At 48.9% G+C, this 25,442-nt stretch overlaps 1 protein-coding gene across 2 annotated transcripts in view; it reads left to right on the plus strand.

Annotated features, from left to right (window-relative positions):
* The window catches only part of DPF3 (double PHD fingers 3), a 247,255-nt gene extending 231,907 nt beyond the window's left edge, over positions 1 to 15,348 (plus strand). For both annotated transcript variants that reach the window (XM_048219960.2, XM_048219959.2), the window contains 3 exons: positions 2,626 to 2,738; positions 12,631 to 12,712; positions 13,223 to 15,348. In XM_048219960.2, the coding sequence (XP_048075917.1) occupies positions 2,626 to 2,738; positions 12,631 to 12,712; positions 13,223 to 13,293 (266 nt within the window). In that variant the 3' untranslated portion in view covers positions 13,294 to 15,348. The remainder of the gene's footprint in view (positions 1 to 2,625; positions 2,739 to 12,630; positions 12,713 to 13,222) is intronic.
* The last annotated feature ends 10,094 nt before the right edge of the window (positions 15,349 to 25,442 follow it).

Raw genomic sequence — 25,442 nt, forward strand, 5'->3', positions numbered from 1 at the left:
AGACTGCTTCATCACCCCAAATATCTCTCGTGCTAAAGAATGCTCCTTTAAAGCACAGTGTGATCCAGTCATTGCCTTGCTTAAAACCCTCTAATGAGGGGTGCCTGGGTGGCTCGGTCGGTTAAGCATCTGCCTTCTGCTCAGGTCATGATCCCGGAGGCCTGGGATTGAGCCCTGTGTAGGGCTCCCTGCTCGGCGGGGAGTCTGCTTCTCCCTCTCCCTCTGCTGCTCCCCCTGCTTGTGCTCTCGCTCTTGCTCTCTCAAATAAATAAAATCTTAAAAAAACACACAAAACACCCTTTAATGGTTTGAAAGTCCCAAATCCTTAAAGAAGTGCTATAGATGCCTTGTAATCTGGCCCCAGCTACCTCTGCGGCTGCACCTCCCCCACCCACCCCCACCAGCCCGGCTAAGCCCTCTTCATCTGTCAGGTATCAGCTTTCAAGATCTTTCTCCGAAGGTTTCCTTGACATCTCCGACTAGGTGAGGTTCCCCTGTGGTTTGTTTTCATTATGATTTTCCTTCATGGAACCTATGATGTGTTTGTAAGTAAATAGATACGCATGTGGCTTATTAATTTGAGTTCTCTCTGGCTGGACTGGAAGAGCTTGGGTGCCTTGCTCACCACTGTATCCTTTCTGTCTACTGAATTGGCTGGGCTAGCAGGTGCTCCGTGGATGCCTGTTAAGTTCATGAACAATTCTCGCAAGCCAGCTGGCTGTGGCTGGGATGTGGCCTGAGGCCACAGACCTGGACAAAGTCGACTTGCATGTATGGGTATCTGTTCTGTGGATTCACCTTCAGCCTTCCCAAGGGTGCCCCGTGTGAGAACCTGGGCATCAGGGCCCACACCACTCAGAACCTCAAGCTGGTGTTTTCTCTCTTAATCCCACCCCAGTATTGTCTCTGAGAGATTGGAATAGAGAACAGCCCTGGCCAGTGTTCTTCTTAGACAGATCTTTGAGATGCTTTCAAGGATATCAGCTGGTTATTTATCTAGGTTCGTTTCTCTTGGGGTCATTGCCTCGGTGCCACTTTGAGAGGGTTATTAGTTCAGAGCTATGGGAGTTCCTAAGTTGGATGGCACCTGGTGGGTCCTTGACAGGCTTTTAGATCTGCCCTCTCTCGATGCTTCCATGTGTTCCTTGCTAAGTGTCCCCCCTGCTCCCCACTGATGAGTCATGTGCACCCCCACTCTTAACTCTCAGAGGCAAGTCAGTGGGGTTTGCATTTGTGAAGCCTCAAAGCAGAAGGATCCTTATGTTGGCTGAATAGACAGTATGTCCCCAAATGACCACAATGTAACCAGAGGTCTGAATATTTGGAAGGGAGGAAAGGGGGGCCTCTTGCTGGGATGTGGCTTTGCCAAACGATGGTCATACCATGTGGGGTCGTACCATGTGGGGTCGTACCATGTGGGGTCCCGTACCATGTGGGGTCCCGTACCATGTGGGGTCCCTGTGGAGGGTAGTGGTGGGTGGGACTAACCCTAACTGGTGTCCCCTCTCTGTACCATCCTTCTTTAGAAGCGTGTTTCCTTACGTGCAAAAAACAATGCAGTGCGCTATGTGGTTGGTTGGGCAGAGCTGGGAGCTCCGGAGAAGGGTGAGCCCCCAGCAGTAGGCAAAGCTCTCGGTTCTTTTGTGACAGACTCAGTTATGGGCTTTGCCCCGGGAGCTCTGGGCAGATTCCTGCAAAACCTGGGAACATCATCAAGTTTCTCTTCCCTGCCAAATAGAAGGTCAAGGGTCTTCACATTCTCTGGCTCATAGCTGTCGTCTCAGTGCTGGCATCTCTCTTTTGGGTGGGCTGTGGCTGCAAACAGAGTCCAGCCCTTCAGGCCAACCCTTGGGTGATGGGCCACCGGGGCTGTGGGCTCTAAGGTCACAGCTTAATGTCCTTCCCTGATTTGCTGTTGGTTCGGCTACCATGATACTTGGGATGGAGAAGAGTAAGGGCCAGTGGTGCTATGGTGCCGTACTTCTTTGCCCTGCCTGCCAGGCCACTCTCCCCTGTAGTTCCTGTTACTGTGCAGGGCGTGGACTTGTGCGAGTCTCCTGGGCACGGGCATGGATTCTTTAGATGGCAGCGTAGTGCCTCCCAGTGCCCCTGAGCTCTGCCCTGGGAAACCTCACATGCTCCCTCTGACCTCCTCCCCTGTGCCCGGAGGCAGTGTGAACAGCTGTGCAGGTGGGCAGGGCCAGCTCCGAACAGCTCTGATGGTTGCTCCTGCCATGGTTGGTGCTGGGGCTTGGGAAGAAATGCTGGTGCCTTTCACAGTGCTGCCGGGCGCAGTGCACCACTCAGTTTCTCTTCCTCTCCGATCCCCACTCTCTGTCCTCATCAACTGGTTACACCTTCAGGGGGACGTGTCTCTTAGGGCAAGAGGACTTGGATGGCATCTAGCCCTGGTAAAAGTGTTAATGCCATTTCTCTCTTGGGCCTCGATCTGATGTAACTGCAGGTGGTTGGGAGGGGCGTGGGTAGGGCCACCGTTTTTTCCCCGGCCTGTGCTACCCTGCCCTCCCTCCAAGTTGGGCATCAGTGTGTTTTTGGTTAAAGCGGTGTCAAGGGGTGACAGGTCAGGTCCACTGCCCCTCATGCCGCCATTTCTGCTTCTTGCAGGTCACCCGACCTGCCTGCAGTTCACCCTGAACATGACCGAGGCCGTCAAGACCTACAAGTGGCAGTGCATAGAGTGCAAATCCTGCATTCTCTGTGGAACGTCGGAGAATGACGTGAGTTTGGGACTTCCCTGGCAGGAGGGAGCAATCCAAGGATTTACGAGTCCTTTGAGGGGTGGAGAGGAGGGCAGGACTCTTGTCAATGGGCTCCTGGGGGAAATGTCAGTTGGAAGCTCCCCCTGCCCCTTTGCCTCCAGGACCTTTGGGATCCTTGCACAACAGGGACCCTGGGTACTCTTTGTGCCTGCGGAGAGGGGTGCAGGAGGTGATGGCCTGAGGCTGCCTCACTGGACTTTTGCCCTCGAGGGTTCAGTGATAGACAGTGGTGCCTGCTGCTTCTGGTTGGGATGTGCTTGACCATTTATACCATGTTTCAGAGCATGTGATCTTACTGGGTCTAAATATTAACCATAATAAATGCAGAATTAAAAAAATACTTTCGTTATAGACAATTTCAAACTTATGCAAAGGTGCAGGAGTAATGAAACCGATGTAGCCTAACATCAGCTTCAGCTCTGATCAATACATGTCCAGTCTTGTTTTATAAATACTCCTACCTCCTCCCACATGATTCCGGTCATAATATCACTTTACCTGCAAATATTTCACTGGTTTATCAAAAAGAAAAGGACTTACTTTTTAACAAAAATGATGAAAATGTTAACGCAGCTAAAAAAAATTCCTAAATATAATCAAACATCCAGTTAACATTCTAATTGCTGCAATTGTCTTAAATGTTGCCTTATCTTAAATACTTTTTATTATAGCTTATGTATTTGAATTGGGATCCTCATAAGGCCCATACATTGTGACTAGTTGGTGTTTTTTTTTTTTTGGGGGGGGGGACAGTGGGGCAAAGAGAGAGAGAGAATCTTAAGCAGGCTGCACACCCAGCACGGAGCCTGAAGCCGGGCTCCATCTCACAACCCTGAGCTCGTGACCTGAGCCAAAATCAAGAGTTAGATGCTTAACCAACTGAGCCACCCAGGTGCCCCGATTTTTATTTTTTTTAAGATTTTATTTATGTTTTTGAGAGAGAGAGAGAGAGAGAGCATGAGGTAGGGGGAGGGTCAGAGGGAGAAGCAGTCTCCCAGCTGAGCAGGGAGCCCGATGCAGGGCTCGATCCTGGGACTCCAGGATCATGACCTGAGCAGAAGGCAGATGCTTAACCGGCTGAGCCATGAGGGCACCCCTATTTTAAAGTTTCTTTTAATATGTAGTTTCCCTTCCATTTTGCTCTCTTTTTTTCCCTTTGAATTTTTGTTGAAGAAATAAGTTAGGGGCTCCTGGGTGGCTCAGCTGGTTAGGCGTCTGCCTTCAGCTTGGGTCCTGGTCCCGGGGTCCTGGGAGTAAGCCCCCCATCAGGCTCCCTGCTCAGCGGGGAGACTGCTTCTCCGTCTCCCTCTGCCACTCTCTCTTTCAAATAAAAAATAAAATCTTAAAAAAAATCAGTTAATTTGTTCAATAGAGTTTCCCAGGACTGTTTTTACTGACTGCATGCCTGTAGTGGTGTTTGACATTTCCCTCCGTCTCTTATATTTCTTGTACATTGGCGTTTAGAATTAGAATCCTGATCAAATTCAGGCTCTTTCTCTCTCTCTCTCTCTCTGTTTCCAATATAAAAACAATATGTATTATAATATATTATATATGGGCCTTGATTTGATTTTATATATATACATATATAAAATTATATATATGTATATATATCAAGACTACTTCATCGTGGTATATTTTTCTTTATCAGGAAGTATGTAATGCCTGGTATGTCTCTTTTTTGTGAAGGTAGCAGATAGACTATATCATTAGAGGTTGCAAAATAGTGATATTCTTATTTTATAATTTCTTCTTTGTTTACTAGCTGGAGTAATTCTGCAAAGTGAAACTTTTCCAATCTCATATTTGGTTACTGTCAGGTTTAGATTATATAGAAAAGATAGGCTAAATGCTTGATTCTTTCCCTTTATCAGTTTTCAAAATCACAAGGTAGTTTCAACACCTATTCATGAAAAAAAAAAAACACTCAAGAAAATAGGAATTGTGGGAAACTTTCTTAATATGATAAACTTTTTATATGTTAGAACTAAAGCGGTGATTTTATTTAATGAGGAAACACTAGAAGCATTTCTACTAAGACCAGGAACCAAATAAGGATGCCCGCTATTTTCATTATTATTTATCATTATTATAGAGATATTAGCTAATGTGATTAGAAAAGAGAAATCAACTAGAGGTACAAGAATAGTAACAAAGTAGCAAAACTCTATTTCACAAACTATAATAGTAGATCTGGGAAACCCTAGAGAATCAATCATAGAGCCAACTCAAACATTAAAGGTAGCAGGATATAAAATTATCATACAAAAATTAATAGGCTTCATGTGTACAAATAGCAACCAGTCAGAAGATACAATAGTAGAGAAATCCCACTCATAATAGCAACAAAAAGAAATACTTAGAAATAAGTTTAACAATAATGTGTAAAACGTATATGAAAAAAATTTGACGAAAATTTTAAAGCACTTGAAAAAAACACAGAGGTAGACCTGAGCAAATGGAAAGACATCGTGTGATCTTGGATAGAATAATTCAACATTATAAAGATGTCAGTTCTTCCTGAGTTAATTTACAAATTTAATTCAAACCCAATAAAAACACCAAACAATTAGACAAATTGATAGTAAAGTTCATATGGAAAAATAAACATGCGAGAATAGTCAAGAAAACACTGAAAACAACAGATTATGAGGGGAGACTAGCCCTACCAGATATTAAAACATACTATAAAGCCTCTAATTAAAACAGTATAGACAAATAGAACAATGGAATAGAAAAGAAACCCATAAATTGACCCAGCTATAGATGGACCTTTAGTATTAGGTTAAAGGTTGCCTCTAAAATTACATTTTCATGAATGGTGCTGAGATAATAGGGTAACCATTGGAAAAAGATAAAATTAGGTCCCTATCTCACATAATACATAAGAATAGTCTCCAAATGAACTGGGGATCTAAATATAAAAAATAAAACCATATTAGTGTTAAAAGAAAACATGGGTGAATTCTTCTTCAAGTATAAGGGAAGATTGGGGCGCCTGGGTGGTGCAGTCGGTTAAGTGTCCGACTGTTGGTTTCGGCACAGGTCATGATCTCAGGGTCATGGGATTGAGCCCTGTCAGGCTCTGCACTCAGCAGGGAGTCTGCGTGAGATTCTCTCTCCCTCTCTCTCTGCCCCTCCTGTTCACGCACGTGTGCACGCGCTCTCTCTCCCTCTCAAAATAAGTAAGTCTTTAAAAAATATATAAGGAAAGATTTTCCATGACTCAGAATTCAGAAGCAATAAAAGAAACTATTGACAACTTTGGCCACATAAAAATTTGCATAGTAAAAAACAGATAAAGTAAAAAGACAACTAACAAACTGGGAGAAAATATTTACAGCATATACCGGAGATGAAGAGCTAATATCCCTAATATATAAAGAACTCTTAAAATTTGAGGGACAAGGGACCCAGAAACCTGATAGAAAATGGGGAAAAGACATGAAAGATAATTCACAAAAGTTATAAAAATAGCTCCTAAACATTTGGGGAAAAAATAGTTTGAACACACTCATAATTAAAGATCTCAAACTGAAACAAAAGTGGGATACTATTTCTTACCCATAATACTGGGGGAAAAAAAAGGATGAGAATACATTCTATTGATGAAGCTGTGGGAAAACTGGCATCCTCATACACTGTCAGTGGGAATACAAAGAGGTACCCCTCTTCTGTGGGGACATTTAGCAATACCTAGCACAACTACTATGCATTTACCTCTTGACTTAGCAATCTCATCTATAGGAATCTACCATAAAGATGTAACACTATAAAAATACATGTGCATAAGGTTATTCATGGGTGCAACTCTTTATAGTTGTAAAATATTGGAAATGACTTAAATGTCATGCAGAGGTTGGATAAATGATGGCACAGCCACACAATGGAATGCTTGCAACATAAAAAAACATGAGGCAGATTCCATACATTGATATAGGATAATTTCCAGGTATTTCTAAATTTAATATTGTTAAATGAAGAAAGCTAAGTAAAGACAGTATCTATATAGTATGCTGCCATTCTTGTAGGAAAAGCGTAAGAAAATATACATGTATCTGTTACTTGTGTTAAAGAAATACAGGAAGGATAAACAAGAAACTAAAGAGACTGATTACCTACAGCAGTGGGTGGGAATGGGGTAGAAAGAATGGGGAAACAGGTGTGGGATAGTAGGGATAAGGGGAGATGGCACTTCTCTGAGAATGCCTTTTTGTACCGTTCTGGTGCTTAGGACCAAGGTATTGTTGCACATTTTCTATTACAGTTAAATACCCAAATCAACCAGGATGTGGGGGCTGGGGGCCGAAACTGGAATATGAACAGTCGCAAATGAACCTAACATAATGTAAACAGATAGAGCAACCACGCTGAGGGGTGGGGAAGGAAAGAACTAACTTTCGTAACTTTAAGAAAGAAGTATATGACTGTGTATTTTAAGGCTAAAGGCAGAAAGGACTACATACATATTATACTTTAGTTAGTAAATGTGTTTCTTACAGACATGTAAATTAGTCATTCTGCAACTACTTTATGTGTGTCCAGGTCTGAACTAATAACTATACATTGTGGTGATGAGAGCCAGGTTTCTCAATGTCAGAGAAAGAATAATCAAATAGAGGGAAGGCTAGGCTGAATCCTATGGTGTTGGGGTGGAATGGGGGTATCAGGGGATTTTTTGATATAACATATTGTATATATATACATACATACATGTATGTATACATATACATGCTTATATATATCTATAGCTATATACATGCATGCATACATATGGCTAGACACAGAAATAAATACAGGTGTGAGCATGTGTACTGCACATACACTTACTTCCTAATTCTATTGGCTGGGAGACCCTAGAAGCAATGACAACCCAGAGGCAATGAGGATCCATGGTACCCAGATATTGGTTTCTAAATACCATTCTCCAGTAAAAAGAACTAGGAACCCTTGGATAAATGGCTGATGCTAGGGCTGGAAAATACAAGAGGAGCCTGGAGCATCCTGTGGTACTAGAAAGTACAGAAATGCTCAAAAATTGATAAGGCATGTCTAAAGGACCCAGGAACTAACTTGAAGGAACTCCTAATGGCAAGTCTGGGACAAGTTGAACAACAAAATAAATAATGATAGTATTGAATTATAACTCAAAGAACAAAATCCATACTGATATTTTAAAATTTTGAATAAATAAATAAAACTCTTCCTCAGAGCAGAATTACAATTAATAAATGTAGAGGGAAGAAGGAAATCACCAATAGGCAAGCATCACCGTTCTGGTTGTTGTAAGCAAGACAATCAGTTGATGCCAAAATTAGTGAGCAAAAGTATGGTCAGAAACAGAATATTTGCATAATCTCAAAGTATCTCCCTCACCAGATTACTTTTTAATACATTACAAAGGGAATAATTATAACATTATAGCGGAAAAACCGACAGACGCTACCTTAATTATATGATCAGAGTAACATGACTTGCAACAAGACATATTGGTATCAATATGTCCCCATATGATGCACTGAGAAGGGCACATCTCTTTTGTAGCATTCTTGCCAAAAGTGCATAACCTCAATCTTTTCATGAGAAAAGATCAGACAAACTCAAAGTGAGTGACATTCTACAAAAATCACTGGCCTAGATTCTTCAAAAGCATCAAGGTCGTGAAAGATAAAGAAACTGAAAAACTGTCATAGAGTCAAGGACACTAAGAAAACATGATGACTAAATACAGTGTGAGATCCTGGATTGGATGCTGGGAAAAGAGACAGAAGTGGGAAAACTGGTGAATTTCAAATGAGGTCTGCAGATTAGTCAGTAATATAATGTAATATTCCGCTTTTCATGATTGTACTATTGTAATGTAAGATGGTAACATTAAGAGAAGCTGAGTAAAGTGTGTGTACAGAAGCTCTCTGTACCATTTCACAACTTTCTCTGAGATAAAAATTATATCAAGATAATAAATAAAAGAATAATGGGATGTTTCCCTAGCATCTTCCAAAGGTGACAACATTTTTTAAAAATAGTATCTTTATGAACTCAAGGATTTAAATATATTTGATTTGTTTCAATCCATTACAGTTAAAATTGTCCCATATTTGGCCAGTAAGAATGTAATCAGTTTGGATCCTGAGTCCTTTTGACATGACCCCAATAGTATTTGATGGTCTCTATGCTTTCCAATATGTGAAAATATTTATACATTTCATGCCCTGGACCTGGAACAGCCATTTCTTCAAGGACTCCTGGTTCCTTTTAGTGGGCAATGATCTTTAGAGAACATAATAGGAGTGCTAGGGGTGCTAATTTTTACTGAATTAGTCATTGTTTTGGGGCATTTTAAATGGACAGAACTAGAAAATATGTTTTGTTCGTTTTGAAGATAAAATACTGAATTTGTATGGATACTTGAATTTATACTGGTACTTCTAATTCATACCCAGGACTAACTGGAGGGTTTTTACTTAACTTCATTGATCTTACATCTGTATTTTCTTTCAAGTATGTCAAAATTCTTCTCAGTAACAATATAATCTCTCATTTGATACATACCTGTCTCAGAATATTAATTCCACTATTACTGCCAACAATTTGGTTGCTGGAAACACACACACACACACACACACACACACACACACACACACATTTTTGTTCTTAAGGTGTGTTTGACTCAGGATGTATAGTCAAACTACTTGTTTTAAAGTCACTTGGAATAGTTACTTTCTACGTGGTCATCCATCAACCAATACATAATTAGATTCACTTGTTTCATTTGTCTTTTGGGGGGGGCAATAGTGTGAATTTTGTTTATTACTATGAAAAATATTTACTGGTTCCAGAATCGAGTCTATTAAAACAAACAGATATTCAAAGAAATCTGGCTTCTACCCCTACCCTTTCACACGATTCCCTCACTCTGCTCATAGGTGACCATTTAAAAAAATTATGGCTTATCTTTTCATTCCATTTAAATATAACATATTACATGTATAAGTATATGAATTCATAAGAAATCATGTGTTTGAATCCAAAACAAGGAATGCATTTTCTTAAACAATAGCAACAGACACGCCTGTTTTCCTCACCTTGCTTTTTCATTGGATATCCTTGAGATTACTCACTCCACCACAATATATAGACATAATCTTAACTTCTTCCTTCAGCTGCATAGTTCCTCATTAGTTTATTTAACTAGTGTCTTATCGATGGTCATTTGGGTTAGTTCTGGTCTTTGGCTTTACAAACAGTGTTAATCCAGAGGTTTCTCATCGACTTGGCAGAGCTGTAGGGGAGGAATCGAGGAGTGAGCCTGCGTGGGCAGTAGGGTTCCTCTCACACAGAGATTTAACCTGCACATCTCACAATGAGGTTCCCATTCTACTGAAACTGGTTCTTGGGTACTTAGGAGTAAGAGGTACATAAATTCTATTTTTCACTGGGCTTAGCATGAGCTGGCCGATCTGGGTGGTTTTGACAGGCAGTTATCCTGAAAAGTACACGAGAAGGAAGAGAATGTGGAGCTGGATAACAATCAGCCTGTGAAAAATGTATTTAAATCCACAGATGCCTGGTTTCCCTTTGGGAAAGTCTAATCCAGGGTATTCTCCCTTCTTGTATTTCTTGTGTCAGCATTATAGCAGGAGTTATGTGTCTTTAAGACTTTAGTAATACTCTTTCTGAAAAGTCTCTCCCTATTTTCTGTTCCCATCCTAACTCGTTCCTCCCTGTATTATTCCTAAGTCATATAGTAATATAGCTTACTTCAGCTCCAAGACAATGGTGTAACTCTTTTTGGAGTTAACCACACTGTCCTGGTTTTCATCCTACCTCTCTGTGTGTCTTAGTCTCTTTTTTCTCTGTCTGGTCTTTATCTCAGTAACGTTTTTTGAGTCCTTGATTTTTCAGAAAATTCAGTGGAAGCTGTGGACTTACTCTTTTCTCAGAAAAATGTACGTTTGTACCTACACACAAAGTTGTGCATATAATTTCACAAAGGTCATGGACATCCCTCCGTGAGCTCCAGTTAAAGGACATCTGTGACATACTCTGGGCTTTCTCTCTTAGGACCTCCATTACCATCTAATCCCCAATGACTCACAAATGCGTATCTCATGATAGGCACCTCTCCTGATGTCCAGCTGCCCCAGGGCCTTGCACCCCCACTGCGTGATCTGTAGGTGTGTAGAACACGTCTCCAGCTGAGCCGTGGATCTACTCTTCTGCCCATGTCTCAAGGGATAGCTGTATCATCTGGCTTGCTGACCAAGCCACAACCTGGGAGACATTCGTGATTTCTTCGCTATCATTTCCACATCTAATCAATAACTTTGAAATGAGAACAAGACCCTTGCCTTTCCCCCATGCCACAACCCTAGTTCAGGCCACTATCACCTCTCACCTGGATGGTGGTAGTAGCATCCTAAGTGGTCTTCCAGCCTCTAGAACCAACCTTCCCCTGCCCAGGTATCTATTCTTACGCAGCAGCTAGGGAGATCTTTCTAAATTCCCTGTGCGACCCGTCACTCCTCTGTTGCTAACTCTTCAAAAGCTTTCCATTGCCCTGTTGAAAGGTATTAGTGTGATTAAAAAAAAAAAAGTCTTTCATGATATCTCCTGCCTTATTGCTTGCTTGCTGGGGTTTCCAACTTCAATATCTACTTTTTCCAGGATCTCTGTGCTGAGGGGAGCCAGGGTGAGATGTGATGCAAAATACTTAGTTTTGCAAATGTCTTATAAGCCATCCAAGCAGGTGCAAAGAATGGAGCAGAGCTGAACCTGGATAATGGGGAGCAGATCACAGATGCGTAGCAAGTTCTGAAGGAGATGTGGAGATGAGTTAAGAAAAGGTTCTGCCCCAAGGGCCTTACAGTCTGTAAAGGAGGAGACAAAGGAGGCATATTCCAAAGGAACTAGTCAAGAAAACAATTGTGCGTAGATGTCTACCACATGCCAGGCTTTGTGGCATGAAGGAAAATACTATTAAGAGTCATAAGAAAGAGAGGGGACTATGGTGATGCAGGAGGGGAGAGGGAACTTCCATTTGAGCTAGATTAGTGACATCTCTGTGGGATGGAAGAGCTGGAAGACTTGAAGTGTGGGTAGGGAATGGTCTAGAAGAGCAGGGGTCAGGGGCTGGGAGAGCATCCAGGCAGAGGGAACTGGGGGAGCGAAGGGGCAGACTGCATGCTTTGAAGTTAAACACCATGCTAAATGGTCCTGTTCTTACCTGGGCTCCAGGCTCCAGCCCCTGAGGTGGCTTTGGGGATCTGAAAAGGTGGCATCGCATCACATGCGTTTCTCTGTATTCGTGTAATGAAACCCTGAGAAGGCTCTGAGGTGTCCTAGATGTTACCATCAAGTATGACTGTTGCCCTTTTTACACATGGAAAGGGTGAGGTTAAGAGGAATTCACTTAAAATTTGCAAACATTTAAAGTACTTTCTGTGCACTAGGCAATCATTATGGGGAACACAGAAATGCATAAAAGTGGTTCTCCTTCTTATGGAAACAGAGTTATTGGCTACAGGAGTTCCAAAGAATAAGGAATCTCTTTAAACTTGAATGTGAGGTGGTAGTCAAGGAAGGCTTCTTGGAGGAGGTATGATTTGAGCAGAACCCTAAAATGGGGGTAGAGTTGGCATAGTTGGGGAAGCAGAGGGGGAATTTCCAGGTGTAGGAGAAGAACCAAGCATATTCAGGGCACAGTGAAGACTTCAAATGGGTCCTGGAAAGGGGCATTCAGAGAGGTGGGTCTGCACAGAATAGGCTGGAGGAGTAGGTGGGGCCGGACACTGGCCCTAAACAATTCACTCTGTCTCTCCTCCTCTCCACCTACTCTGTCTTCCACCAGGACCAGCTACTCTTCTGTGACGACTGTGACCGTGGCTATCACATGTACTGTTTAAATCCCCCAGTGGCTGAGCCCCCAGAAGGTAATGATGATGAGGCCGACAGTAGCAACAACAGCTACTCCTGCCACTTAGGGAGCCCCCACTATGGTGCAGGCCTTGTGCGAAGGCCTTTACATGTCTTGTCTCATTCAATCATCCCAATCCTATGAGGTAGGTAAGACCGCTACCATTTTACAGATGAGGAAACGGAGGCACGGTTCAACCCCCTGAAACTTCAGCCTGGGGGGCCCAAGGAGATGTTTCCCCGGGTGTGTGGCTAAAGTGGTGGGGAGGTGTAAGCTGCCAGGGGAACCGGCCCAGGCCTGGTGGTGCTACTGGTGACACACCGTCCAGGAACGAGGGTCTTTACAACAGTTCAGCTGATAGCCTCGGAGCACTTGTTTTCTGAGCAGCACTGACCCTCTGCCGAGTTACAGACCACAGCCCATGCTCGGATGGGCCGGGGTCTGGCCTGTAGGAGTTAGGGCCAAGGGGCGGGGCTTGAGGGTGGGGAAGGGGCTGCTGGTCACCAGGGCATCTTGTTTCTCGTAGGAAGCTGGAGTTGCCACCTGTGCTGGGAACTGCTCAAAGAAAAAGCCTCAGCCTTTGGCTGCCAAGCCTAGGGCCCCAGGTCACAGAGCGTGACCTGCTGCTGGAGAGGTGGAGGCGGAGCCCATTTCCAACCCGATCAAGCCCCCACCCCCATATATCCAGACAGACCAACTGTAAGGAAAAGCTGCGGTCCCAGAGGGCCTGGACACGTGAAACCGAGAGGGTGAGGTGTCTGCTTACCTCCCACACACAGGTTCCAGCACTGCGGCCAGCCCCTCCTCGTTTCCACCAGAAGGATCTCGCACTTTCGAAGAACACCCCTAGCCCCAGCCCTGTGGAACCCCTCACATTGACCCCGGCCCCGCAGCCCTCTCACTGGTTCCCATTTTAAGGGAAGCTGTTTCGTGACCACCGATCAGTCGCTCATGTGTAGTTTGGTGTTTTCTATCTATTGTGTTCCAAGAAATCTTCACACAGCCTCCCGCCTCCTGCTTCGGCTCTTTATCCTGAACTCAGCAGAGGAACAAAAGGCTGTGGAGAAGTTGTTATTTATTACAAGCCTCCCTGGAAACTTCTAGACTTGGAGTCGGGAGGCCATCTTGATGATGAAAATCCCTCTTTGTTCCTTGGTCCTTGTGAAGAAGAAAAGCGGTTTTCTGCCCCCACCCCCGACACCCCCACGGATACCTAGTGGTGTGTATGGTCAAGGTGGTCTCTTGATGGGGCGGGAGAGGGAAGTAGAAGCGCTGAGGGGTGGGCAGAAGTGTTGGGAAGAAAATTCGGAGGCCCTGCCACAGCCAATCAGTATTTGTTATCCATCGGGAGTGGCTTTGCAAGGGATCAGGCTTTGTGGTTCCTTGACCTTCAAAGCTGGGATGTCCTTGAGGTGAGACAAGCCACAGCCTATGGCCAGGCAAGATGCTAACTAAGGCTCTGCCTCCCCACCAGCCTGGGTCTGGAGCTTTCCCTGGTGGCACTCAAGAACCAGGGGAGCGGGTGAAGGCTGCCCAGTCCAGAATTCAGACGCTGGTACAAAGGACTGCAGCTCTGCGAAACCCTTCAGTGTTGATGTGACACCACAGATTCCTTTCCCCGAGTAATTTCTTCCTTCTACACGGCGTGTGTTTGCCACTGTCTGCTGACACCCGACTCTGGAGATTCTAGGATGGGGAAGAGATGATTGTCTCTCAACAAATAACCGGGTGAAGGGATTACTTATGATCATCGTGGTAACGATGCAGAAACCGCAGCTTGAGGGCTGCTCTTGTCTCCTAAGCTCCCCAGTACGTGCTGGACTCTTGTTTTCCAAAAAAATGTTTTGAGAAGAAAGAGGTGGGAGTCTGAGCTTCCGAGAAGTCTGTGTCGGAAGTCAGCCCTGAGGGCCGGAGCCGCTCGGGCTGTCTTTGAATCTTGGTGGCGGTGGCCACGGCAGCAGCACACAATAACTGACACATTTCTGGAAAAATCATTTGCCCGAAGGGCAGGTCTCGGTGAGCGGGACCCTCGCGCATGCTCGGCTTCCCTGAAATCAGCTCCATCTCTGTGGTCCGCCTGCTTACAACAAAGGCCGAGGTTATTTTTAGTCCTTCAGCTCTTGAAGAAGCCCCTGGAGACTCGGGCTAGTTGGGCCACTTCTGCCGAGCTGCAGTGTTAGCACCACGACTTGGCAAGAGCCTCCCTCCTGGGCTAATTGCTCTTGGCCGGTGGACCCAGGGCAGCCTGGCGTGGAGCCGAGCTGTGCTGGTCTCCCCCAGGCCCTCGCAGAGTGACCTGTGGCAAGAGACGGGGGTCACTCTCCTGTAGGGGCCTGTGGCCTCCGAGTGAGCTGCGTGCATACGTAACGATCTGGTCTAAAGAGCCGGGTCCAGATGGGATTTTCGTCTTCCTCATACGATAACTTCCTCCCCCCTGCTGGTTGGGGAGCCTGTTTTGGATTCTGGAGGTCCAGGGAGGGTGTGGAAAGCTGCTGTGCCATCTTGTCATCTGTTACCCAGAAGTGTCACATCAGAGGAGATTTCCTCTCCTCACTTCTCTGTCTCTCTGTCCTCCCACTAAACCCAAAGTGGGGTGTCCTCAAGACTGATTATTGGTTTTGAAAATCACTTTGACTTAATTTTAGAGAAAAAGTTACCAAAATGTTCCCAAATGCCACAATGACTTAAAGGTTAAAAAAGGAAGTCTGAAACCCCAAACCGGGGCCCTCCTACTTGACAAAGCCTCTTTGGAGTATGTGCAAATTCATTCCCCACCTCAGCACAGATGATGGGGTGGCCCTGTTCTGCCTCCATCACACCTGCTGCCTGCGGAAGCTGTGAGGAGGGATTGAGTCTTGCAAGGGAGGGTGCTGTAATCCTGCAGTGGGGGCGGGGAGGGGTACCCAGGGCTCTAGAATGGATGTTAAGCAGGTCCAGAGTTCCCGTTCCAGTTTCATTCCCTGTAGGATGGGTCCAACCTCTTCCTCTTTGGAGATCTCAGTTTCCCCATCTGGAAAGTGGGGCTAGCAAAGCCAGCTTACGGGACAGCCCTGTCAGGGTACTGCAAGCAGACAAAATCTCTAGAGCCACATTGATCACTTTCTGTATTGAACCAAAGAAAGTGATGGTAAACTTCAAATTGGTCTTTCTCTGAGCCCCAGAGAATGAGCTAGAATCATGGGGTGCAGTGGGTGATCAGGGTTTTGGTTTTTGCCTTTGCTGTTCAGTAGCTGTGTGACCTTGGGCAAGTCACTTAACATCCCTGAACCTCAGTTTGCCCACCTATGATATAGAGCTAAAAATACTTGCTCTGCCTATTCCACAGTGACATTGGGAGATGGAAAAAGCATGTTATATAAGTAACTACTGGAAAGCAGGGCTTTCCGGGGAGGGATCCTCAATGATTTCTATGCCCAGTTCATGTGTGAATTAGTCAATGTTAGATGCCTTCTCAGAATCTCCCTTTTGACCTAAATGGGTTTATGTTTTAGGGGCTAGGCTGCCTATGGTCAGAGCCAGTAGGCCAAACCTGTGACGACCCATGCATGGGTTTCCTGTTGGTGGGAGGTGAGGGATTTACCTTGGGGTTAGGGATTTCAGAATGAAGACACTTGGGATACTCCCTTCTACAAGATCATCGCCACCTAGATTGGGGAGCCAACTTCTGAAAAGGCCTGTAATTCAGTTCAGTGTAACATTCACTTAGAAACGTTGGTGTAAAGCCCAGCTCTGCTACTTTTTAGCTGGTTGACCTTGGGCAAATGACTTAACCCCTCTGGGGCTCATTTTCCACATCTGTGGGGTAGGGACGTGTGGCCTATCGAGCGGGGTTGTTGCAGGGATGAGCGCTAGTGCTGGTGAAGGTCCTGGCATGGGGCCTGGCCTGATGGAGGCCCCCCCACACTGGGGTACCTCTTGTCACTGGGTATAGAGGCCACCAAGTGGAGATAATGATGCTCTCGCCTGCCAGCTCGAATCGCTGGAGCAGCCAGAGTGCCTTTGCTCCACTTCACCCCGATATTGTGTCTCCACCTGGCCAGAGAGGAGGCAAGGATGCAGGATCCACGCCGGAAGTGGAAACCCTCTGTTTTCGAAACCCTGCTTTTTGGGCCTGCAGCAAATCCAGGGCAGGCAACACTGTGAGGCTATCCAGACAGGCCTCTGCTAGGAGACTGGCATTCTGATTTCCTTCTCAACCCCCACTGGTGCAGAGCACCTGGAGCAGGAGCCCGTGGGTCCCACGGCGTCCCTGCTTCTGTCATCACCCCCGGGCCGGTGGGAAGTCCAGGCAGGCCGCGAAGAGCGGCTGCTTCCCGGGGCCCTACTCAGACGTGAGACTGGAACGAGGGTGGTGAGCCGTGGGTGGGTGGGAGGGAGGCCAGATTCCTCTAGAGCTGGAGAAGATAACAGGTTTTAAGGTTGGGGGAGGGTTTGGATTTCACAGTGATGGTTTCATGATACCCCAGAGAGCTACACTTGTGATGCGTTTTGGGCTTTGTGCTTTGAACACAGCACGATTTCTTTTGGCCCTCCCCTTGAAGAGTTCAGATATTTTAAGGAAGAAAAATGAGAAGATTATTATTACTTTTCCTATTGGGGCAAGTTTAGGAGACAGACCTGTGCTCTTGAAGACAGATTACTGGCAACTTCAGGCTTCGGACTCAGAGAAGAGGGGCCCCTGGTTTGCTCACTGAGTCTGTGGGCGGGGGGGAGGGCCGGGAGCCCCCTGGACCACCTTCCCTGTCTCTAGGCTGGTTCTCAGCCTGCTACAAGTGGGGGTACAGCAGCCGCCCTTCCTCTCTCACTCCCTCACCCCCCAGTGCAGGGTCTTCCTCAGGACGTGTCTATGTCCCACCCCTAGGAGATGCTGGCTCCTTGCACCAGAGCCGCGCTCACACTCCCAGCGGAGACGCCCAACAGGCCGCAGCTGTCTCCTTTTCCGAGCTGTGCCCTGGTGTCACCTGTAGCGGGTTCATTATTTTGCAAGAGGAAGGGATGAAGGGGGGTCCAAAGGAAGGAGATGGGGAGGGTCAAAGGTCTTTCATGTCAGGCAAAGCAAAATGAAGAGAAGGGAGGGGAGGGCACTTGAGGAGGGCCCAGAAACCTGACTTGCACTTAGAAGTCCTAGAGCTAAATAACTAGAGGGTGTGGGGTGGGGAGGGAGAGCGCTGCCAACTGCTCGGGTGTCTTGAATGTGGGAGGACGAACAGAGCCCCCAGACAGACGGACTGGGGCTTCCTTTGAGCATCTCAGCAGCTGCTCCTAGGAAGGCCTGGCTGCGTGGCCCCCTCTCCATGCTTCCAGCCCGGGCTGCTGGGAAGAGAGGCCCAAAGGAAGCACCTCCAGGAAATGGTGATAGGGAGGGGTGTGGGCCTTGCCCGGTCCTCCTCCAGTTGGTTTCTTAGAATGAACAGGGGGCTCCCTGTGTGAGGGGAAAGATCTGGAAGTGGGTGGATTTCCAGCGAAGGCTCTGTCTGGGCTCTGAGTGAGGCTTGGCTGTGTCCCCACAGATGGCTGAGACCTGAGGTAACTCCCCAGGATCCTATGCGGCTGTTGGGGCGGGGGCATGATAACAGGGGTCAGAGGGTACAGGAATGCCCCTTGGTCAGTCTCTTTGTTCCCAACTCCCTTCCTTTCTTTGCTCCAGTGCCTTGAAAGGGGGTCACTCCAGAGTTTCCCCCTCTTTGGCCCCACCAAGAGAAGGAAGCATTTGTGCTGATGGTGACATTTCCCAGGGCAGGCCAGAGGAAGGCAGGAACCGGGACTGGCGGGCAGCCAGAACCCTCTTCGACAGAGATATAAATACTAATAATGACCTCTAGCCCAGGCAGTGAGCAAAGTGGCCATTCAGGGCGGCACCGACCCAGTCTGGCACACACACGCTTCCGTGGTGGGAAACGGAGGGTGGGGAAGCGGTCCTTTCAGAACTTGGGGGAGGCCCCTGAGCCCTGATATTGCCCCTCAGAAACCTCTCCAGGTTGAATTTACGCCCACCGCATCCTGTTTGCCTGCCTCTTTGCATCTCTATTATTTCTATCAATGTTATCGATACTGATGATGAAAACAGGGAATTACACACGCGCCCCTCGCTTAACAAACAAGAGTGAACCTTCTGTATTGCTCCAGGCTGAGAGGGAGAACCTGCTTGTCACAGGGGGTCTTTCCCTGCGGTCCAGCCAGGCCCACCCCAGGTTCCAGCCCCTGCACACCTCGGGGACTTGTACGGGGAGCCTTATGCTTGGAGGACCACTGGCACACGGACTCCCTCCCCTCTTCCCTCACTTCTGCTTCTTTGGGGGCATGTGTTTGGCAATCGTTGTGGACTTGGAAACAAAAGTCTCAATTCTGCTGTCAAAGGGACACGCAGATTTTATGGCTGGAATCGGGATTGTGGTTCTTATTGACTTCGCCCTTTCGTGTTTACTCCCCACCCGAGACCTTGGTTCTCCTCTGCTTGGTCCGAGGACCCGTCTCCTTCTTTCTTGCCCGCCCCTCCCTTCCCTCCTGCCACGCTAGACGCCGAAGGGTGGGGTGCTGGTGGGAACATGCAGAGGCACAAAAGAAAAAGAAAATATACCCCCTGCAACATTTTCAACATGTAGTTGAAGAGGCCTAAATTAGGTACTAGAAAAAAAGGAAGGAAACATTGCTAGATAATACGTGAATGAGAGAATGAAACTGTAGAATGGTTAGCTCAGAGCAGAGGAGGTGGGAGCAGGTGGCTGGAGACGGGGCTAGGGAGGCAGAGAGCCCTAGCTTCCAGATGCATCTGGTCCCTGTGACATTTGGGAAAGCAGAGGAATCATGCTGTGGCAGGAAACGGTCAGATGCTTAGGGAGCATTTGTGCCTTTGGCTGGGAAAACGAGAGACGTCCATCTGAGTTGCTCACCGTTTATCTGCCATGTTTGCCCACGGGGCACTTTTGCCCTGAAGGAAAATGAGCATATTTCTTGCATACCATGAGGGGGGCTGGGCAGGCTGGTACTGGCTAGAACGCTTGGCAGGGCACCCACTATGTGTAGGGCAACACACTAGGTCCTCTGGGGCTGGAAAAAGAAACCATATCCTGGCCCAGGCTTTGACCTGCTTTGCAGTTCCAAAATCCTACTCTCCCATGGCATTCTGACCACGTGGCAGGAGGCACACCGTCAGGGAAGGTGCATGTGTAGCCAGGCCTCTCCTTTTGTGTTCATGCATGCTCACGGATAGAAGACAGGCAGGCTCAAGAGTCTGGTGGTTTCCACCCTCTGGAGGTCGGGGGAAGAACACAGTTGACCTCAGCCTAGTTGCTTGTAACCATCTGCCCGAGCACTGGCTGCCCTTGGAAGGTGACCGTCTTTACCACGAACTTCAGCAATCATGAAGGCACCTGGGTTGGAGGGCACCACGGGGCCGAAGAGAACAGAGGCTGTGCCTCCAAATGCTGGTTTGGGCTCCTGGGGTGGTGGGTGGGGAGGTGCAATTGGCAGGGCCTGACCAGAGCTGGAAAGTGACTCATCCAACAGTCTTGTCCCATCCCCACTAGAAAGAGCAGAGGGGAATGGTGGGACAGGGGCCTCATGCCCAGACTGGGTGGACTCCCATGGAGACCCCACCAGCCTGTCTTGGCCTCCTGTGTGGTTCTGGCAACGGCCTTGGGAGGCAGGCGTGGGGGAGAGGCTCAACGCTGGAGGTGTTTCCAGTAACCCTCCTATGCCCACCTTTGGCCAGGTGCTCATCGGATCCTGACTTCATGCTTCAGTAGATGTCCTGTTATCTGAATTGACAGCATCAGGGATAAGCCATTTGTTCCATCTTTTCTCTGCACATGTGACAGCCAGATTTCCGCCTCTCACTACTCCCTGAAGCGGCCAGACGGAGCTTGCTTTCAAGCTTGATGCCGGGGCTCGGGGGAAGGCGCGGCTCTGCCCCGGTGTGGGTGTTAGTGCAGAGCTGGCCTAAAGCAGCCTTTGGTTTCTCTGCTGGGAGGCGCCAAGAAGGCTCTTTGGGGTCCCTGGACAGCACATGGCTCTGAGCAAGGCAGAATTGTGGTGATCTCTGTGAGAGACTCGGGGACATAAGGCTTTCATGATGCTTGGCTGCCAGGCTGGTTCTCAGGGCCTGAGAACCTGAAATGCATTCTGGGGTTTGACCCACCACCCATATGAAAGCCTTCGGTTCTTTTGAACTGAGCCTCCTTTGAATGACCCCGATTCACCCGGTCTCTTGTGCTGGTGGCAGGGCAGAGGGGAGAGTCATCTGACTTGGATGCCGTCCAGACCAGACTGGCAGCACCATGCCCAGCAGCCGGCTGCAGACTCTGAGCCCACTGGTTCCCTAAGCTCCATGAGGGGTGGACCCGGGAGCAAGACAGCTCTGAGCCCTGAGACAGTCTCCCTCCCACCACCACCTGAGTAGACTCTCCGGCTGAGAGCACAGCCTGCTCAGACCCCCTCCCAGCCTGATGCTGACCCACTAGACCAATCAGGAAAGCCACACCGGAAGGAGAGACTGGCCTGTTCATGTGACCCAGTGGATTGGGGCAAAAGCCGGTCCTCAGGTAGGTCTGCTCCCCACCCCCCTTTGTTTAGGCTGAAGGCAATTTTAAAGCCTGGTTTGGAGAACATTCCCTTTTGAGAGCCAAGAAATGGAGCATCTCTGCCCAGAAGCTGAAAGAAATTGCTTTTCTTCTTCTAGCTGCCTGATGCCCCACTGTGTTTCTCCTCAGGAGGAGGCTGGTTCTGGGGGCTTCGGTGAGGGCTGCCACCGCATGTGAAGCCCGGAGTTGTCGGTGGGCTAGAGTAGAAAGGACGAAGGGGTCCTTTAGAAGGAGGTACCTACCCAGGTGCCGTGTGAGGAAGCTCATGGCTGTGTAAGTTCCGGGAAGGGCATGGAAGCCCTCGGGCCGGCTCAGGGTTGGAGAAGTCTGGGAAGGGCTTAGGCTTCACGGCTCTGTCTCAGCTGGTGATAGACCCTGGGTACCTTGCAGCCTCAGGAATTTACTGCCCCCTGATGGCTTTGGCTGTGTTTGGAAAGGGTAGCCCTGGAGATGTTCCAGTGACCTCCTACTGCTCGGTCCATCATATCTAGACCTGCAGACGCGATGCAAGCTCGGGGTCACTTTCTTCCAGGGGTGGGCACAAGAGAGGGAAGCCGTTCAACAGTACACCCCCATCTTTCCAAAGTGCTTTCTTGTCTCTTGTGCTCTCTCACCCCCCACCCCCACCCCGCCCCAGCTCTTTCTGAAACTCTAAGTCATGAAGGAATGGCTGAGAGAGCTGGCCTCGACGATCGACATGCCTGCCACTGAGGGTCTTCCTTTGATGCCCCCTCGGACTCCCTCCCCATTGGACCTTGGGTTCCAACACCACATTACCTCCTGCTGACTGGACAACTTCGGGTTTTTGCCTTGAGCTGCTCGAGGACATTGGACAGTGTCCAGGACGGAGGCTGGCACAGTTTTCATGAGACTAGAGAGAACGGCTCCAGGCTTAGGAAGTGGTACTGAATGGTCTGAAGAAGAGATCCCTATTGGCTCCTCCCAAAAGCAACCATAACAACAGGCGACCAAACGGAAGCCCCCAGCCCTCCCCCTGACTCTTCCAGGTGTGATGTGATGTAGTCTCAGCGTGTAGGTGTGTGCGCGCCGCTCTGCTCCCGTCTTCTGGGGTGCTCCTTTCTCCTGTGTCAAGTCCCCCCTCTTCCGTGGCTCCCGAAGTGGAGAGTGATGTGATGTTTCTGCCCTCTCTAAGGGATGTTTCACGCGCTCTCGTGTTTCAGTATTGGAGGTGAGGCCGTGCCACATCTCCCACTGTCCAAGGGGCCACGCAGGTTCTGTGACTTCCCAGAGAGCTGGTGTGCTGTGAAAGTCTCCAGGAGGATCTCCAGGTTGGAAACAGCCCACATCCTGACTCAGGCTCACCCAGAGGCCGAGGCAACTGCATTGTTCAGGAAGGCTGCCTGGAGGGGCTGCCCAGGACCCAGGACCCCTTCCTCTCTCCCTGCCTTGGCTCCCGTCCTGACCGGGTTCTGGGAGGAGGGCCTTGGAGAGGTCAAGACCTGGAGCTGACATAACGTGGGCATCAAGCAGTCTTTATCTTGGGGACCCCTGGACGTCCCAGCCCCTCTGTGGAGCCCTTGCACGCTCACGAAGACTGAGTCACAGGCCCCGTCCCTTGTTTGCTGTGGTTAGTATCTTGTTCTGTGGTTGGTTAGCAGTGTTGATGACCTATGTAGCAAATCTTTTTTGTCTGCAATTTAGAGAATGTGTAAACAAATAAAAGGCTTTAAAACGCTTGGGAACTTTTGGTTATTTCCCTCCCACCCCACCCCCGTCTTCAAAAAATCAACTGGAAACATACAGATCCTGTGGGAGTAGGGCCCTTTCACATTGGGGTATACAGTGGGACTCCATGTTGCACATGCATGTGTGGTGTGTGTCAGGCTCCAGAGACACCCTGGTGCTTTCATGTTTGCAAGGAGACTCCCGGTCCAGGTCTCAGTTGCTGCTGGTGCTGGACTTCTGGCCGCCACAAGCTCTGGGGAAGCCTCCATCCCTGAGCCTTCCGTGGGCACAGCAGGCGGCCCCACTTAGAGCGTCACGGAGGAGGAGACCCCTGTGAGAGGCCAGGGCATTCTGAAGAGGACCCCCTAGAACTTCTGGGGGAGGGGAGGTGGATGATTCAGGGATGACTCACGGCTGAGGTGGGGGAACGTGGTGGGGGAAAGAGAGACCTCAGGCTCAGGACCCATCTAGAAGCCAGCTGAGTCATTGCTCCTCCCCTCGCAGGTCAGAAACCGCCTTCCATAAAAGGCAGTGGGATGGCTGCCCTGAGCAAGGAGCATGAGGCTTTGCAGAAGACACCACTGCCCTGAGGTTCCCCGAGCCTGCTGAACAACCGCCTTAAAGAAAGAGTGGGACTCGGGGACCGCGTGGCCAGGGGGTCCTGGGGCCGCGAGCTAGGAGTCAGTCTTCCAAAACCACATTTAAGATAAATCAGCAAATAAAGCCTCTCCCGTGTAGCAGGCACTGGGGCTCCAGCAGAGAAGACCAGGCCCTACCCCTCACAGGTCATAATACGACAGAGGACGACTGGGGTCAAGTGGGAAATGGGGGAGCTAGAACCCGAGCAGGGACTTCTGTCTCAGCCCATCTGTGGGCTTTTGGTTGGAGTCTGCGTGGGCTTTCCAGAAAGACACGGGTGGATGTGGCAGTGGGGACTAGCAGGTCACTCTTAGTCCCTCTGCTGGGGGCGCTCTCCTGCTCTTTGAGAAGCCCCGGCGTGCCTTCAGCCCTTCCTTTCCAAGCTGCATCTTCCGAACACAGGAGCCAGGGCTGTTGCTGCAGACATGTGCCGTCCAGCAGCTTGCGGAGCTCTACAGAGGGACTGATGTTCCTCCCCACCCAGGGGTGGGAGCAGAAAGCAGGGCCTCCACCCAGAGTGATCTCAGGAGCCACTGATGCTGGCCGTGGGGGCCTACGGCTCAGGGCAGAGTCCAGGCAGCAAGAGAAGGCCCAGACATCCACGCACAGGCCTCTCGTCTGCGCGGACGGTGGTGAGGTTTCCACTCGGACCCCAGGGAACCCAGCTTCGAATCCCAGGCTCATTCCACCTATTGCTGAGAGATGCATGTGGTCAGCCCGGCCTGGGAAAGCTCTCTGACACAGGCCAGAAACCGACGTTGCTCTCGGGAGTCGCAGGGATGGTGGAGGGAGGGGGAAACTGGAGGGACCCACGTTATTGTTCAAGCAAAGTCAGAGCAGAATGGATCTCCTTTGTTCTTTCCTTGGAGAGAGGAAAAAGCACAGGGTGGGGGAGGGGCAGGGGACTAAGAAGAAGGGACTAAGGGGATAGCACCCCATGTTAGAGCCCAAGGCTGCAGACTTGTGAGAGAGATACAGTGTGGTTGCCCCGTCTTGGAGCAGAGGAGACACCGGGAGAGGAGTCAGAAGCTCTAGGTCCTGTGTTATCTAGCCGGGTGATGTTTAACTTTTGTGGCCATAGGCACGGACTTCCATCAGCTCAGCAGGTTTGGGTAAGGAGCTAGCGGATCAGGGAGATACGACACAGGCACCCATATTCATCCCGCAGCCGGGAAGCCCAGCTCCCCCGCCTGCGTCACAGGCCCTCTGGGGCGGCTGACACAGCCTGTCTCCACGCAGGCCCACGGAGGGGCAGGGTGAAGGCCAGACACAACGAAGCCAGGGATTTAGCCTGTTCTACGACACTGGACTTCCACGTGAATTCTGCAGAGGCCTGGGCTTCTGGAAGGGTCTCTGGGGGGTGTCCAGGGCCCTTGGAGGGCAGGGGTGGGAAAAACGTTCCTGAGCCCTAACCTTCCACTCAAGCCACTGACCAGCACCACTCTGATGTCATCTAGTTCCTATGTTGCTGGTTCCGCTGCTTAAAAAACCCTACAGTTGGAAAGCGTTTTTGGGGCTACATGGTAGGGGTCCGAGTGTTTGTCCCCTGAGGCTGCAGAAGGCAGTGTAATGACGGGAGGCCATCATGGGCCGGTGACCCTTTGCCGAGTACAAATAGATACGGTCTCTGCTCCCAGCTTTCTCCAAAGGGGGCCTGACCTCCACCAGGGGCTTCTCCCTTGGGTTCCTCTTAAGCAGAGCAGAGGATCGTGGGTGTCATGACTCAGAGGCTTCCCTTCCTCCTCTCTTGGGGCCCCTGTAGCCTGCAGCCCTCGCTTTACCCTCCCTCCCCCACGCCACTTCCCACCCTGCTCTGGCCTACCTGGTGCTCTTGCCGTCTGC

This window comes from Ursus arctos, unplaced genomic scaffold (genome assembly GCF_023065955.2).
Source record: "Ursus arctos isolate Adak ecotype North America unplaced genomic scaffold, UrsArc2.0 scaffold_25, whole genome shotgun sequence".
In the NCBI taxonomy this organism is placed as follows: Eukaryota; Metazoa; Chordata; class Mammalia; order Carnivora; family Ursidae; genus Ursus; species Ursus arctos.